General features: G+C 38.9%; 1 protein-coding gene across 4 annotated transcripts in view; it reads right to left on the minus strand.

Annotated features, from left to right (window-relative positions):
• Positions 1-1,790: 1,790 nt before the first annotated feature.
• Positions 1,791-18,812, minus strand: part of Kank (KN motif and ankyrin repeat domain-containing protein 2 kank) — a 68,272-nt gene continuing 51,250 nt past the window's right edge. For all 4 annotated transcript variants that reach the window (XM_076764395.1, XM_076764396.1, XM_076764398.1 and 1 more), the window contains 6 exons: positions 12,421-12,536; positions 12,247-12,327; positions 10,652-10,882; positions 7,307-8,562; positions 4,036-4,630; positions 1,791-3,962 (listed from right to left, as the gene is read on the minus strand). In XM_076764395.1, the coding sequence (XP_076620510.1) occupies positions 3,516-3,962; positions 4,036-4,630; positions 7,307-8,562; positions 10,652-10,882; positions 12,247-12,327; positions 12,421-12,536 (2,726 nt within the window). In that variant the 3' untranslated portion in view covers positions 1,791-3,515. The remainder of the gene's footprint in view (positions 3,963-4,035; positions 4,631-7,306; positions 8,563-10,651; positions 10,883-12,246; positions 12,328-12,420; positions 12,537-18,812) is intronic.

The following is an 18,812-nucleotide window of genomic DNA, read 5'->3' on the forward strand; positions in this document are numbered from 1 at the left end:
CACAGAATATGTAAAGAGGTATGCGGAGTACAGGTTCCCCCACTCCTCCTACTCCTAATATACACTACCTTGATTATTCGCTAATAACTCCTTTTCTGGGATTAAAATGAGAACTTTTAGAGTTTAAGAATATAGTGTGGACCCTTGGCAAGATTCAAGGATAACTTTTCGAGCCATGGCATGCGTTATTAAATAGTTATTAACAAATATAGAAAGTCGGAACATTTACGACTGTGTCACTGTCTGCACAATCGATGAATTCTCAACTTTTTAATAGTAACACCCATATTTTTGCTATTGAGGAACCAAGTAGACATCCCTAGCAACATTCAAGGACCGATTTTGCAATGCTCCGCGCTCTAATTAATTAGTTATTAGCGATAGTTCCCTGATATGTCGCGTTAAAGGGTGAGAAACAGTGTGCCGACTTCCGAATATTCGTTAATAACTATTTAATAACGCATGCCATGGCTCGAAAAGTTATCCTTGAATCTTACCAAAGGTCTACACTATATTCTTAAACTCTAAAAGTTCATGTTTGAATCCCAGGAAAGGCGTAATTAGTTAATTAACAAGCAGTGATTCATTGAAAATCGTGTTTTGTATAGTGGCGCCACCAGTGGCGACAACAGCGTACTATGTGCTTGTCGACTCGTAACGAATTATTGCTCGTTAATTTATTAATTACGCCTTTCCTGGGATTCAAACATAAACTTTTAGAGTTTAAGAATATAGTATGAACCTTTGGCCAGATTCAAGGATAACTTTTCGAGCCATCCCATGCCTTATTAAATAGTTATTAACGAATATTCGGAAGTCGGCACACTGTTTCCAACCTTTTAACGCGACATCTTAGGGATTTATCGCTAATAACTAATTAATTAGAGCGCGGAGCATTGCAAAATCGGTCCTTGAATGTTGCTAGGGATGTCTACTTGGTTCCTCAATAGCAAAAATATGGGTGTTACTATTAAAAAGTTGAGAATTCATCGATTGAAGCAGACAGTGACACAGTCGTAAATGTTCCGACTTTCTTTATTTGTTAATAACTATTTAATAACGCATGCCATGGCGCGAAAAGTTATCCTTGAATCTTGCCAAGGGTCCACACTATATTCTTAAACTCTAAAAGTTCTCATTTTAATCCCAGTAAAGGAGTTATTAGCGAATAATCAACGTAGTGTGTATCATGAGTAGGAGGAGTGGGGGAACCTGTACTCCGCATACCTCTTTACATATTCTGTGATCCTGGCACGAAATTTTTAGTTCGAATCCTGTTACTAGATGGCGATACTATACGTTGTCGCCAATTCGTGGGGGGTAAGGGGAGCGTACTCCATATATTCCTATAGCATTCTCTGATCCCAGCACGAATTCTTTAGTTCGAAACCCGATAAGAGATGGCGATACTATACGTTGTCACCAATTCGTGGGGGGTAAGGGGAGCGTACTCCATATACCTCCTATAGTATTCTATGAGCCTGGCGCGATTTTAGCAATTCGAATCTCTGATATTAGGTGACAATACTATACTTTAACATTTTTTAGCGCAATATTCAAGTAACAATTCACCTAAATAATAATATGGGAATTAGGAAGTAGGAATCGCTGCCAGTAATCGTTTATAACTTATTAATTACATTGAATAATGTATAGAGAAATGATTGAAGAGCTTAATTAGATTTTAATAATATTGGGAGCAATTATAAGGGATTATAGGGCTTCAGAATTTATAAAAATTAAGGAATTAATGGGAAAGAGGAAAATGTAAATAAAAAGAACAGAAAATATGTATTACAAATTCGTTTTTTTTATTTAAACAAATAGGATATGCAATTAAGTGATTACAGGATTGGTATGGAGCATGGGTATTGCGTACGTGTGAATTTTGATAAATTATATTCTGTAATTAAACTATTACTTATAGAATATAATAGGTTTCGTTTTTTAATTGAATATCGGTGTGTCATGTTAGAAACTAATGCTACGAAATACAAACTTTTAGAAATACGTATGTAACATGCGTTTTGAAAATAACTTTTGATACATTTTATTTAAATAGCTTTTAATTATTTATGATTTTCCCTTAACGCGGCTCAAATTCACATCACGTTAAACATTGAATTTTCGGGCATTCGTTACAAATTATAATAGAATACAATCGTTTTCTGTTTTGTTTCTTTTCGAGTTTATTATCAGTTACAGTATGTTAAATATAAAGGCACAAACAATGAAAAGTAGTCCTCTACTTTCTAGATCCCTACAGTTCTATTACTTGATCAGTGCTACCTTTGATATAATAATCGTCACTTAACATTAATATAGATTCTTAACGATAGGAATACTCATTACAACGTTAAACCTAAATCTTTGATGTTGAACTTAAATACGCTCATTATTTCTAGATATTCACAACCCTATAAGAAAACGTTCAACGTTAAAATTCTTACATATCCCAATTCCTAATACGAAGGTGATACGCATAAACGAGGAATGAAAAAAGGAATTAAATTTCAGTGCTCTATTAATGTATATAAACTGTACCCTGAACAAATCTCAACAAGCATTAGACTTAACTTTCCCTCGTATGCCCTTCGATATTTTGTATCATAATTCACAGATACTATATTTATACTTTCACGTCTATAACATCTCTACTTCAACATCGAACGACGATCGATTAGTTCTAAGAATGTTTCTCGTATATAAATTCAACATTAATTGCGTACCTCACGTTTGTGCACCACGTAATTATTACACGTATCGTATTATGTCTTTCTATGTATATCAGTACACAATTATTCTACTGACAGTTTGATCCCCAGGGTTTAATGGAAATTAGGCCTGAAATTTGAATACATTAATGTAGATGTAAGTCAAAATTTCTGCGACAAGAAATTCGGGATTGTTAATGATTCATTTTGGAATGTATAATGCCACAGGATGTTGGAAGACATTACTTGATTCTTGCACTGTGACACGTTCCCTATATACGAAATTTCTTTGTACTTTCACACAGTTTCCAGAGTTAAGAATCAAATTCTGAAAGTGCCCGTTTAAGATCATCATATAAAATCTACCAACAATGAAAGAAGGGTTCATTTTTACCTCGATAGCACCTAGAAAGAAGTTTATACAAATTTCTCCTCCTATCGTTCCACGCCGTGAAACAAACGCGTTTCGTACGAGTCCTTTTCTACGTGTTAAAATTTACAAATCAACACCTTCAAACTTTCCCTCGAATAATTGTATACAAAGTTGAGCAGTTAAATGGAAAACCTTAAATTAAACGTTTGTGCTGGGGCTGATGGATCGTTAGGCAAGAACGTGATAGTTTATCCAGTAGTTAACATCTTAAAGTATCGTAACCGACGATAAATACTAAAACACATTAGCAATAAATATAGGAAACACGGGACGCCGATTGTATTATTGCTTACTCGTGATACGATTATGATCCAAACTATCCGCTAGGATTGTTAAACATCTATGGGAGTTTTCCAGTGTTTTGTAAATTATTTAGCAGAATATTTTGACGAATTTAGGGAAACGGTCGACGAGTGAATCCTCCTGGATGGCGCCGGGCTTACTGGTGCTGACGGAGAGGGTCCAGTAGGGGTTGTCGGTTTGGACCCTCTCCTACTCCGTCTCATCGAGGAGTACGGACTTGTACCTCTGTTCACGTGTTCGTGTGCGTAAAGTAATACGCCGATATCTCGATTGCCCGCTTCTAAAGCGATTTTCAAAGCGGAACTACCGTCCATATCGACTATCGATGGATCACAGTCTGGATGCGTAAGCAACAATCGTACGATGTCGGTGTGTCCGTGTTCCGCGGCGCACATTAAGGCTGTACTACCATCTTCATCTTGAATGTTGACTGCTGCCCCAGCGTCCAAAAGCAATTGGGTCATGTCTTTGCGACCATGAGACACAGCCAGCATCAGAGCAGTTTGACCGTGCTGAAAGAGACATGATATTATAAATAATTATTCACACGGTGTGTCGTTAAATATAATGTTGCTTGATGTTTACCAATTTTGCTCGAATATTAACGTCCGCAAGTTGAAACAATCTATTTGCCACAGAAGCGTGAGTGGAATTTCGGACCTCGGCGAGAGCTGCTAACATCACGGCCGTGTATCCGGCCACGTTCGCCTTATTAATATCGCAAACCTTTGAGTCTAGAAGTATGGAAACAACATCGAAATTTCCGTGCGAGACAGCGTAATGCATTGCAGTGTTTCCGCTGGAATCAGTCATGTTAACAATGTACTCCAACAAGGAGCTGGAATATTCTTCGAAACAGTCTAGGTAATCCTCTACTTCTAAGGGATTGGCGTTCACCGTGCTGGACACTTTGAACCATTCTTGCTGAATGATGGCAATGGCGTTCTTCATTTGATGAGATATATTCTTGTTAGGTGACTTTTTAAGGCTGTCATTTAAAACTTTCATGGCAGCCTGTATCTCCTTGGTAGGTTCGACCTTCTTTCTAGGTTTCTCTTGAATTGGTTGAAACAGAGCAGACTCTGGAAGCTCGTGTTTCTCCTCGTCAGTCTCTTTCTTTGCAATGTATATTTCCTCTGGCTTCTCATCCTTGCTTTTCTCTTCGTGCAGTTGTTGGATACTACAAAGCAATAAAAAACAATGTAGAAACAGTTTGTTAAATCTGAGAAAACGAGTAATAATTGGTATTGGGTAAACTACTTCAATGTGTTATTATTCTTCATTTTTTTCTTATGGTTTCTAAGAATTTAAGGGAAATAATGTTTCGAGGAGTCAATTACCCTTTGTCAACGAAACGAGCGGTAGATATTTCGGTGAGTTCGGTATCGTTAACTAAACGGGTAGCGTGTTGTTGATGCTGTTGCAGCATCGATCTGTCGAGACCGGATACGCGGGTTTACACGTTCACCATACCGAATTCGTAATGATTTTAAGGACACTTTCGCTGTCACTGACCTCCGGTGTGTTATTTACAATTTGACCTCTGCGCACACCTTGAAAACACTATGACTATGACGCGTTCAACGCGCAACCATGGAGTCGAAAAAACCAACAACCCCCCACGAGCCTAATGCCACTAAGCATGCGATATACATTGATCGTACAATCCTTTACCGAACTACCCCTAACGTATACTTTCCGTGTTAGGAACTGGAGATGGCGTACGTTCTATTTTCCGACATTCGTATTGGCGGGATTATAACCTCTCACTACAATCATCGACGTTACATTTTCGGAAAAGAATTTTTTTCTCGAAACTGCGTAAAATTTCAGGTGTATGTCTGTTGACCAAAAATGATTGCAATTGACCCCCGCAATCGAAAATAATTTTTTTAGAACGATTTGAAACTTTTCAATTTCGTCGAAAAATTTCACCACCTTCTCGAATTTTTTTCTCGAAATTGCGTAGAATTTCGGGGGTATGTCTATTGACCAAAAATGATTGCAATTGACCTCCGCAACCGAAAATAATTTTTTTAGAACGATTTGAAAATTTTTTTTTCGTCGAAAAATTTCACTACCTACTCGAATTTTTTTCTCGAAAGTGGATAGGATTTCGGGGGTATGTATAGTGACCAAAATTGATTGCAATTGGGCCCTCTAGCTGGAAATAATTTTTCCAGAACAATTAAAAATTTTTTTTTTTCGTCGAAAAATTTGGGCACCTACCTACCCCCAGTCGATTTTTCTTAAACATTCATTTTTCATTTTTGATAATTTTATTTGACGCCCTACAGAAAAGTTGTCTAATACTTTTTTGTAGGTATCCGTGAGCTTTACTTCAGAAAAAAGTTTCATTGAAATATATTCACTATTATAGGAGTTATGGCTGTTTGAAAATTGGACCATTTTTATAGGGTTTTTCTCATTTTAGGGGGTCAAGGAACAACTTTTCGAATATTTTTAGAATTTCTACATATTCTACACTAAAATACGCGTTGTTTGCTTTTCTAAACATTAAAATCGTCCAATCCGTTCAGAAGTTATGGTGTTTTAAAGATTCGCACGAAATTTCAGGGAAGTATTTCTGGCCTCACATCATATTTTCAGTAATGAATTTTTTTCTCGAAACTGAGTAGGATTTCGGGGGTATGTCTATTGACCAAAAATGATTGCAATTGGCCCCCGCAATTGAAAATAATTTTTCCAGAATGAATTGAATCTTTTCAATTTTATCGAAAAATTTCACCACCTTTTCGAATTTTTTTTTCGAAAGTGGATAGGATTTCGGGGGTATGTGTAATGACCAAAATTGATTGCAATTGATCCCTCAAGCTAGAAATAATTTTTCCAGAACAATTAAAAATTTTTTTTTTTCGTCGAAAAATTTAGGCACCTACCTGTCGATTTTGCTTCAAACTTCGTTTTTCAGTTTTAATAATTTTGTTTAACGCCTTACAGAAAAGTTGTCTAATACTTTTTTGTAGGTACCCGTGAGCTTTACTTAAGAAAAAAGTTTCATTGAAATATATTCACTATTGTAGGAGTTATGGCTGTTTGAAAATTGGACCATTTTTATGGGATTTTTCTCATTTTGCGGGGTCAAGGACCAACTTTTCGAATATTTTTAGAATTTCTACATATTCTACACTAAAATACGCGGCGTTTGGCTTTTCGAACATTAAAATCGTCCAATCCGTTCAGAAGTTATGACGTTTTAAAGATTCGCATGAAAATTCGGGCAGACATTTCTGGCCAGAAATTATATTTTCGGTAAGGAATTTTTTTCTCGAAAATGCGTAGAATTTCGGGGGTACATCTATTGACCAAAAATGATTGTAATTAACTCCCGCAAACGAAAATAAGTTTTTTAGAACGATTTGAAACTTTTCAATTTCGTCGAAAAATATCACCACCTACTCGAATTTTTTTCTCGAAATTGCGTAGGATTTCGGGGGTATGTGTAATGACCAAAATTGATTGCAATTGACCCCTCTAGCTAGAAATAATTTTTTCAGAACAATTAAAAATTTTTTTTGTTCGTCGAAAAATTTATACATCTACTAGAATTTTTTTCTCGAAAATGCGTAGGATTTCGGGGGTTCATCTATTGACCAAAAATAATTGTAATTGATCCCTGCAACCGAAAATATTTTTTCCAGAACTACTTGAAATTTTTTAATTTCAAGTCATGTGTGAGGTCTACTCGTATACCTCGTCTGTGTCATTTCGAATAATTTAGATTTCCTAAATTTGTAAAATGAAGATAATTGATCGAAACAGAAACGATTCGATGACATTAAACAATTGCCACGAAATAACCTAACAATACACTTATTTAAAAGATGCTACTAACCGATTACTGTTGTCATAATGCTCCTTGTTATCAGCGTCGTATCTAATCACGCCCACAGCCGGTATCTTCGTGTACGTGTCCTGCCGTTTGAACTGCCTCTTCTGGTCCGTCATGTTGTTCAGCGGTATGTGCGACGGCCTGGGTATCCTCGAGACGAGGTTCGCGTTCTGGTGGTTCATATTGTTTTCCGCGTTGTTCACGATCTGCTTCGCGAGGTTCTTGATGGTCTCCTTGCAGTTGTCGCAATAATTCGCCGCGCACGATATCGAGATGTGCGGCTTCACCGACTCGCCGACGGAGACGTCTATGAGCTTCTTCTTCACCGGCGAGGTGCCAAACTCCCTCTTCTTCGGCGCCAGGCCGGAAGTGTCGGTGCTCTTCACCGTGGTCCTCACCAGATCGTCCACCATCACGCTCACGGACTTCGTGGTCTTCCGTTTCATCGTATTCTCGCCGTAATTGAACGAGTAACTCCTCGTGTTCATCGAGTGCAGGGACAAGGGTTGGGTGGTAGCCAACGGATCGGGACCAACCGCCACGGTCCTCGTACCAGGGCCAGCTCTGACCTCGATTCCAATTTCGGACACCCTTGGCTTGGCCATCACTCCCACGTTCGACCTCATTTTGAACGGTTCCGCTACCTGAACATATTGGTTCTTCTTCTCGACGATCCTCGGCGGTTCTGGGGTGCACTGGCATCCCCTGGACGCCGTGTCCTTGATCAGAGTGCTCTTGTACATCCTCAGTGCGTCGTCGACGATAATCGCGACGTCCTCCTTCGTCAGAACGTCCTTCATGCTGATATTGGTACCCGTTCCGTACGATCGTTTCCTGACCTCCTTCTTCGCTTCCGGCGCGATGTCCTCGATCACGAATCGACTCCACACGAGGTCCTCCAATTTGTTCCTCGGGTTCGTGCCGACGTCCCGATAGTTTCGCGAATCTCGTACGAATTTCGGACTGGTCGGCGGTATCGATTCCACCTGAAGTGGGCTCTTTCTCAACCGAACCCCCCACATCGTCTCTTCCGGCTTGATCTCCTCGCACGTCGTTCGGCTGCGTGTTAAGCTCGACTTCCAACCGTCTCGAGAATCGTTCGAGTAGAACTTGTCGAGGCTCGACGACGACGTCCTTTCGTCTGACAACGTGCTCTGGTCTCTTATTTCAGGTACGATTTCTTCGATCTGCAATCGACTCCACTGCAGGGATCGTTTTATCGGGGTGCTCGTTATCATGCCGATATCTCGTGTTCGGACCTGATCACGTGACAACACACGGTTAGAATAACTCGTTACCGCGTCTATTATTCGGCTAAATACTATGCTAATGCACGGTTGACTCTCATCAGATTTGGGGAACATTGCTCGATGAGAAAGATAATGGTCGTAACAGGAAGCGAGATGGATACAGAAAAAGAATATAAAGTTTGACTGTCTTTTTGAAAATGATACGAATTCTTCACATTCTTCTGATTAAAATGAGGGTGATTCATTTTAATTTATAATGGAGATGCATGTGAAAAAGAATGTTGAGTTGTGGAAATTGAATGCAAGGAATTTGAGCAGCCATTACGATTTGTAGCGAAAGTGTATTAGAGTGTTTTGTAAGCTATGGACATGGCTTTAGGAATTTGATTTAATCTTGATCGCGAGCCATTATCTTTCTTATCGAGAAAAATGACAAAGTGTTTACAAACAGTTGGCAAAATTCTAATCGAGATACGAAGCAGACGGTTGCAACTGATCGTGTACGAACAATTGTACTGCTTCGATTAATATTAAGAGCGCTTTAAAAAGATTTTATATCTTTAAAATTGAGGATGAGCTACTGTTCATCGTGGGTCGAGGATCCCCATCTTCTCCATCCAACGATCATCGAACTCGAGGTCGTTATTATTGCAAGTAATGATTCATTTTTTTTAACGAGTTTAACATTGAACCGTTCGCATAGTCCATCATCTGTCTAGCTTTCTCGATGGAAAATGATCTTCCGTTCTCCATTCTCCCACCGAACAATGTTTCAGCGATTATCTGATCGACAGTATGAATCCAATCTTAATTGTGTTCCGTGCCGTGTTTAACATAGTGTGAGAACATGACTCGAAGGGATCTTCTAATTTACGATACTAAAAAGAAGCGTTTATGTATTTTTTTTCTCAAGCTCTATAGCTTTCCCAAACTGTACAGATTTTTTTACGCATTTTTATAAGCGTAATTGAATAAAGAAATCAATTTTTTGAACGTCTAGAATTAGACGGACTTGGAACGAAAATACTTTCTCACCTTCCCAATGGTAATTCGCCTACTTCGTTGTTAATTAAAAACTGTTCCCCCGACCGTATGCAAATTTTTCTCGGTCCGTTGGAACCAACATTTCCAACTTGTATCGCGAGTTTCTCTCGTGAAACAAAATAGATCAAATACCCCGATAAAACTGGCGGCCACGGAAGCGAACTGCTACCGTATGTACACTTTGTCGAAACAAAATCTGCCCACGCTACTACAGGTGTATTATTTTCCCCATGAAATTTTGTTTATTGACTGTTTAGTTTGGGGAAACATTAGCTATATGAATGCAGTGCTTTAGACCTTGTGTATGTAAAGCTTTAATAAAAAAATAAAAATGTTTTTTCCAAGTTTATAATGTCACTAGTTTTAAATGAAGATTCTGAAAGGTTGGTTGGAGAAGAATAAATGTTTATAAACATACTACCTACATATTAAGTTTCTATACCATTGTTTTCTATTGTCGTTTTCTACGTTCCACATTACATTATTTTTATTGTAATTTTATTCCAGGCAAAAGCTGTGAATCAGTGAATCCAAGCTTTTTACACACAATACCTATTTCCCTATTTTCCCCTGTCACAAATAATTGTTCTTCAACGCTCGAGGACCTACTGAACTTTCTATCTTACATATACTCGATATCTTCTAATTATATAAATCTTTCTTGCCTAAATCTATATTCACCCGCTTCGCTTTCTCCTACTTTAACTACGAGTTTTATAAATTATGTTTCTGTCTAAATGTGCTCTTCTCTTTGTCAAATGAATAAATTTTATTCCTCATTTCCCACTCCATGTATCTTAACGAAGGATCTACATTAGTATATTCCTCAACTCGATAAGATTCTCAAAGGCCTCCAAAGCTTCAAATGGAAATACCTCTAAAAACCTTCTCTGCAGTCTATCGAAATCTACCACTACACAAAATCAAAATCAACTCAGAGGATTCTCATTCGACTAATTTCACGATCACGAAGCAGGTGGAAAGGTCAAGTTTCATTCGTTGCAATTTTTCTTTGATCTAGGTAACAATTTTGCCCGACTCAGGGCCCGAGTACCTGCTGGTGGGAGACGCCGACGTCCCTAGTCATGACGCCACACATCGTTCCCATGTCCCTGGTCGGTGTCGGCGTCGCCGCGTTCTTCAGATTACGCATCGACGCCCTTTGTTCCGAGAACGACTGGCTCCTGTACCTGTGCAACGTATCGTCGCGGGAATTCGTTTTGCTCAGCTCGTCCACTTGTCGCAGGAGGCTCCGTTTCTCCTCTTTCAGCACCGACACCTGCACCTGCAACGCGCACACCGCGTGAAAGTGGAAGAAAAGGAAAAAAGAAACCCGATAATTAGAGACCTAGCGCCGTGTCGCGATCGCTTCTCGCGAGTCCAGATAAACGAAGCGTCGGTTTCTTCGCGATCTATCGCCGGGATAACGAGAAACCTGCGTCGCGACGTTATGTTCGAACGTAAACGAGTCCATCGGAACGGATACCGATCGACACCGTCATTTTCTGCGACGTCCAAGCTCGCCTCGCGATTATAATTGGACGATGCAAACGTTTATGGCCGGCGATCCTGTTTCAGATACGGCAATCTGCTTGTACGGCGCAACGTTTACCAAAGTTATTCAGTCATGGAACGCTTGCATTCCGTTTTAATGGGACGCCCGGTGCAATCAAAAACTAAACGCCTGTTTCGATCGATTTCAGTGGGACGTTTGATCGCTAATTTTAGAGAAAAAGAGAGACATGAAAATTGCAGAGAAAGTTGGATACTGAGGTGTGTTAGAAATGTTAGAAAGGGCCATTTATTTTGAACCCCTGATTTTGTATGTTCTTTTAATCAGATCATAATTTAGTTATTTCCACAGTTTTTGATTTACCATAGTTGGGGCTATCGGTGAAAGTTATCTAACAGATTCTACTGTAATTTATTGCAATCATATGCTAATAAACGAGCAATCCATAGACTGTGCAAACTCTGCTTCTGAAATATTGTTGTCCAAACAAGATTTCTTGTTAGCGTATTGTGGAGTCATCTAAATGTTAAGTAACCTCTGTCGATCTCTGAAAGGCTCTGTGTAAATATACGCCAGTTAGCAGCGAGTCGCGTATCGTGCTTCGAGACGCCATATTGTAGCGGATCTGAGACGAAACGCCACAGTTTTCGCTGCTCGTTAAAACTAATTCCTTCGTATTTAATAAACAGTCATTATTAATTAGCAAATCTTGACTCGAGATATGAATTTAGGACTGCAAACTAAAAGACTGCACAAATGCATTCATGCAAAAACCTTTGCTCCAAAAAATCTCTAAACATTTTAATCGATATCTGCTCCCGATTTAAATGATCTGACTCGAAGCACTATTGCTCGAAAAAGTCTTTAAGCGTTTGACAAAAATTTGATTTGGACGGACATTTCCGACACTCTCACTGGCTTTTCCCTCGCAATTTGAAGTTTGCCAGGTGCGGTCGTAAGTCGAAGACTCGATTACCGCGACGCCCGGACTAATTGCGTTACGAGCGCGGATAATTGCGTTTTCCCGCCGGAAGTAATGCGACGGGGACGAACGGTTGCGTCCCTACGTCGGTGGACGTACTCCATGGAAAACGTTAAACGGATTCGACACGCGGAATTGCTCGAGCGTCGTTTACCTGCAACATGGGAATCGCCTTGACCTGTTCCTCTAACTCCCTCATTCGTTCCAACGACGCCGCCATTTGCTCCCTGATGTTCTGTAACACGTTGTCGTGGTTTTAGTCTCGCGACGCGTTCCCTGCGTTTACGATTCCACGATTACGCGTCGGTTTGTACTTGTTGCACCCTACCTGTAGCGCTCCCGTGCTGAGATTCGAGTTCCCGCTGCCGACGCTCGCGTTGTCGAAATCGCCCTGGTGCTCCGCTTGCACGGTGTTCTGCGTCGGTGTCGTCGTGTTTGTTCCATCTAAACAGTTTTCATTTTACGCGTCAAACGCCACCCTAAATCGATCTACCAATTTAATTGTATCCCATCTCGATCGTGCAATACAACCCCTTTGAACTCTATTCTCCCCACTGAGCTTCTCACATTTTAAATCCAGCAAACAATTTGAATATATTCTCTGAGAAGACACGAAGAGATTGTTTTTGAGTCGTGATTATTATTTCTTGTTTGCTAGTAATTGACTTGTTTGCTTTCTGAATATGTAGTAATTTTTTGTCCATTTTGTTAGAATACCAAAGAAATATTGTAAACTTCAGACCTGTTTTTTGTAAACCATCTGGGATTGTAAATTCCAAATTTAATGTATTTAATTAAGATTGTAAATTCCTCCAAATTTAGTTGTATTCCATCTCGATCGTGCAATACAACCCCTTTGAACTCTATTCTCCCCACTGAGCTTCTCACATTTTAAATCCAGCAAACAATTTGAATATATTCTCTGAGAAGACACGAAGAGATTGTTTTTGAGTCGTGATTATTATTCCTTGTTTGCTAGTAATTGACTTGTTTGCTTCCTGAATATATAGTAATTTTTTGTCCATTTTATTAGAATATCAAAGAAATATTGTAAACTTCAGTGTTTTTTGTAAACCATCTGAGATTGTATCTTGTTTGGAGCTGCATAGAGTGAAAACAGTTTTGATTTTGAAACTTTTAAAGGAGAAATAACTATTATAAATAATAAAAGAGGGAATTCGAAAAACGATGAGTTCGTTGGACCATAGAATGGAAGTATGACGTTCTAAAGTTAAATAGGTCGATTGAATTTTTTGAATAGCGTGCTATGCATAATGCGCCACAGGCCTGCAGTTCTCGCTGCATTCATTTACACGAATATAAAATAGACAATCAACGCTGTCACACATTTGCGCGCGAGGTAATGATCGTATTAAATAGGCTCGCAGGTGCGCAGTAAAATATATTTACTGCTCAATTTACATTACATTTCCATCCACGCACTCGTGCAAATAATTAAAATACTAATAAAGAGAATATAAATAAACTTCAAACCGTGTAAAAGAAGGTTACAAAATTTTATCTCAAGTAGACTTTATATATCTGCCACTGCGCGTTTGTATTGATTGCAGTCTGCTAATAACAGTGTGTATTTTCTAAATTATAAATAAATACCATTCCTTTCTCTTAATTTGATTAAATACAAACTTTTGTTACGTGTGTTCCTTTTGCAAAACAGATTGTTCTCGACAGGAATTTATATTTTCTCATGAAGTGAAGCGAATAAACATTTTAATGTAGAATTAATGGACAGACGTTGTTCGTTTTGTTTCGAGAATTTTCAATACGCAACCGGTGTAAATAAACATTTTGTTCCGAAGAAATCGTGCGTTTATTTTTTCGTTTTTTTGAGTTGCGAAAATCAACGAGTATTTCGATGGACTGGTAATGAAAGACTAATGGATTTTCGATACGCGAATATTCCGATAGACGAATTAGCCGTTTGATAGGATTAATATTTCGTCTTTGATGCGTAAATAATTTAATATTTCAGTCACGCGTTAGTCTGTCTACACTGTGCACGCGATAATTAATGAATTTTCAATACGCGAAATATTTCGATAAATACGCGGCTCTTGATAAAATTATTACCTTTTTATCTGAACGTTCGCGTAATTGAATATCGCAATGCGGCAATAATGCACGGATCCGTACAAATACAACGACGGCAGCCTAAGCTCGACGTAAAAGTGAATATTTATACGATCGGGAAGTGCTTTGCGCGATAATGCGACTTTTTCATAGCGAAATCGGTGCGGACCGATGCAAATTTTTGCACGCGAAATTACCGTTCGTTCGTTGAATGAATAAATAGGTATTTGTAATTAAAGAAATATTTAAATACGATCGTAAAATTTGTTAGCGCTCGAGTATGTAAATATCGAAAAACAATTTAAAAAGATATTAACTGCTACACCCGACGCATAAACGAATAAATATTAATGCACCGATGAAATACCATGCGCGGTACGTGCTTTCGGACAATTTAGGGCAACGAAATGAAAGTCAAGGATGACGAAAATGCTGCGTTGTTAATTCTTAATTACCTGATACGCCTAAACTTTACGTGCCTCGTCGCGAAAGTATGTCATTAATTTGTCCAGTATATTTCGCAGGTGGTAAACTCGTTGGTATTAATGATCAACACTAATTCTTTAATATATCTATATTGATATCAACTAGGACTGCACTCATAAGTGTATGAACTTGCACTTGAGTCAAACTTAACATCAACATTGACTTGAACTTGACTCAGAATCTAAATCAGTGTCAATCAGTCTTCAACTTTTATTTGACTCATTTAAGACAGGTTTACAGTCAGGTTAAACGTATGGCGATCACCTAAATGAGTTGCTATCAACAGGAATTAAAATATGACTCAGAACGTGAATGAATATGAACGAGAACTGGACTGGCGATTAATATCAACATCGACTGAGACTTGACTCAGAATCTAAATCAGTATCAACTAATTTTCAACTTTTATTTGACTCATTTAGGACAGGTTTACAGTCAGTTTAAACATACGACAGCTATCTGAATGAGTTACTATCAACAGGAATTAAAATATGACTTAGAATGTGAATGAATATCAACGAGAACTGGACTGGCGATTAATACCAACATCGACTGAGACTTGACTCAGAATCTAAATCAGTATCAACTAATTTTCAACTTTTATTCGACTCATTCAGACATGTTTACACCCAGTTTAAACGTATGGCGATCACCTGAATGAAAACCTGGCTTAAAATGCGAACGAATATCGAGGAGTACTGATAATTAATATCAATACTGGGTAGAGGCGTACAGAGAATCTAAATCAATACGAACGTACACCGTGTTCCGTAATTAATATTAACATTAAAGGGGACTTCCTCCTCCATAACGCAACCCCCACGAACAATGGCTCTTAACAAGTCGTCGTACGCGTGCGTTACGCAAGCCACGTTCACCTGCGGTTCAATTTTTTTAATTGATTCTTGCGCAAGGGGCCGTAGCACGTTACGGCATTAAAACGCTCCGCCCCGCGCGAGACAATAAAGAAACGCGCCAGACGTCGCGGCATTTCGAATCCATTCGACGATATCGTGACACGGACTTGTGGGCTCGGCGTAATGCCAAAGGATTTCCCCGCACGCGACACGCGCGTCACGCGCCCGTGCAAACCGCCCTAATCCATCGTGGACCACTTTTCCTCGTTCCAAACCGTGCGTACCGTTCTCAAATTTGTTTGCAAACTCCGTTGAATTGGCGCGACTCCACGTACGGTTCGGACATAATTCAAAAGTTACGTCCCCTATCCCCTCGAAAACTCGTCGGAAGTTTCTCGAAATTGCCACGTTTCCCCGTCACGGAGAGTTTTCGGGTTTCGACGAAGAATCGAACTTTTTATTAATCGAAGATTTACGATTATTTTGGGGGAAATAAAACGCAATGAAACGATTACATCTTTCTTCGATTTTAAATTAAATTTTAACTAAGATATGATACTCTTTCGTCTGATAATTTGTCACATGATGTTTTATCGAATGTTATTTTTCAGATTATATGATCGTCACGTTCTCAAGATAGAGTACTTGTTTGTATTTTAAATGGAAAATCGCCTCTTTGATTAATTGCATTTTCAGAAAGCTTTTAGAAGTAAACTAGAGAGAATATCTGCCTGCTCTACCTATTTAGAGGCGACGACTTGACGTCTATAATTAATACCTTTAGGTTTGTTTAACGTTTCCATCAACACCAGCTTCTCATTCTATCCATTTCGAGGCTACCCACTCGACATCTATAATTAACACCTTTAATTCTGTTTGACTGTAATTATGCATATGTATGGAATTATTACGATAATTCGTTTCCAAAACACGCGTTCTCGAAAATAACTCGTTTCACGCTAGATTAAATTTAGTTTTTAAAAAGAGTTTCAATGTTTGGCTTGACAAAATTGATAGGTGCAATTGTTTTCGCAAGAATGGAGAAATTTTCGAATGTGACCCAATTTTTTGGGTTCCAAATTGGGAAAATTCCTTGAAAGGGCTGGACACGATCCTCCTGGAGGCTGCGACAACGCGAACGCGCACGATCCTCGCGCGAATAATGGCGCGTAATCGTTACGTTGAGCTTTATATGGAAGAGAACAGGCGGATTTCACCGCGTGTGGATTAGAAGCGTTATTCTCGAGATAAAAAAGCGAATCGTGCAATGTTGGTCGTGAAAGTCACGTTAAGAGGAGCGTCCCAGCCGCTTTGGAGCCTACTCCTTCATTTTAACCTCTCTGAAATGGCGCATTAATGCCTTCGTGGGTCCAAGACAATAATTTGATATCTCAGAAATGGCTCAGATAGGACATAATTTTGCAAGACTTTCCGAACAACCCAATAACTCAATGATGTCAATATCTATTACTATCAGATTTCTCATTACCATTCAATACAGCGATTAACAAATTTTTCTCACTGTTATAAATCATATCAAAGGTAGACTTGTTTATTAATTAGAATTTTAGATTCGCAAGATTGGGAGAAAATATGTGAGAAACTGATTAAAATCGTTTTGGTAAAAAAACATGCCTCGGCTATTTAAAGTGTTCCGTGACTAAATAAGTTTGATAAACGCTGGCTTATGGAATAATATGCCACTGAGTTTTCTACGGGAATTAATCGCCGGCGATACGCGATCTAAAAACGTGAGATTTCATGCGAATTCACGACGGAGAGATGTTCCCGAACAATTCGCCACAGAACTTGTTGATCGCCGTGCATTCCGATACGATCTAGTTCGAGGTGAATTTCACAATTAAACCAAGAAGTTTCACGTGTCCGTAAGCGACTGTTTTATTTGCGTTCTAAAAATAAACGAAACGAGCACTAAAAACGCGAACGAATATAAAAACGAATTACAATAATCGTACAGAAGGGGCTTTCTAATAACATATTAATTTCTACATTTAAAATTAAAATAAACTAGAAAACAGATTCAGGTTCATTTATCATTATAGACATGGAAATACAAACTACGCGAAATGTTCGTGGACGAAGTAAACGTAGTCGGAAATTGCATAGCTAAATAATGCGAGGAAGCGATAGCCCTATGAATAGATAATGCGAACGAATTAACCGAGCCACGGAAGAAATCGACAGAATTAGAGAGATTATTAGCATAATTGCACAACCTAGCAGCAGCATCGGATATGAGGAAGGTTAATTCTGAAATTTCGTGATGGAAAGCGAGCATAGATCAATGGTTTTCAACAAAGAAATATCAACCAAGCGTCTTCTATGATTCTATAATTCTTTTGTATGTGAAGAATAAGTCAGCGGACTGATTGGACCTAGTCGTCGTATTTGAATTGCTTACGAGATAGAAAGTTTGTCATAGATAACAACAATGTTACAGAAAGAGAGATCCGCAGAGAGGATGCAGTCAAACATTCGACACACTTTATTTGCCGTGCAACAAAGTTACATCCTTTCCATTAACGAACGCTGTTTACGCGACTTTCGTGTGAACTGTCACGATGTCTTTACAATAGATATCTGCGGTGATAGCTGGGCCATGTGAAAGGAAGCCCACGCGAACAATGCCACGTACGATCCACCAAATTGTTGTTAACTCCACGCCACGTATTTTAACGATTTCTCGACATCGTTTGAACCAATTTGGCGCTTACTTTCGCTCGCTCGATCTTCACCGACAAATACTACAAACTCGTCTCACTGCAGCTGCTGACTTAATTACCAAGTTCAAACTCGTAAAGCAGGAAAGTATGCGTTTTTACCTGACAGGTTCACCGTCTGTACGTAGGCAATGAAATATTCGAGCAAATGGAACATGAGAAACTGGATAATCTAAACTGCCTATCGATGCCAATGTTAGGCTATCTTTAGTAAACAATAGTAGAAAAATTGCATTAAGACTCGACTCAAATTTAAATCAGAAAAATTGTACATACGTATGTATCTTCGTTTAATAAAAAGAAAATGTTGAAACCTGAGTCAGTCAAAATTAACTGTGGCTGAGCTTCGAACGTAGCTTTGGACTGTTTGGACCCTCGAAAGTTTCGTTCGTAGCCTGGTGCCATAAATTGCTATTTTAAGCGCCAATTTCTCCGTTTCGTCTGCAGATTTTCCAAACTCAGGTAACGACTTTACAGCTCGCAAGATTAGTCGTCAGACCGTACTGTATTTCCATGAATTATGCCTGAAGGGTCGATTCTGTGCT

This window comes from Colletes latitarsis, chromosome 4 (genome assembly GCF_051014445.1).
Source record: "Colletes latitarsis isolate SP2378_abdomen chromosome 4, iyColLati1, whole genome shotgun sequence".
NCBI lineage: Eukaryota > Metazoa > Arthropoda > Insecta > Hymenoptera > Colletidae > Colletes > Colletes latitarsis.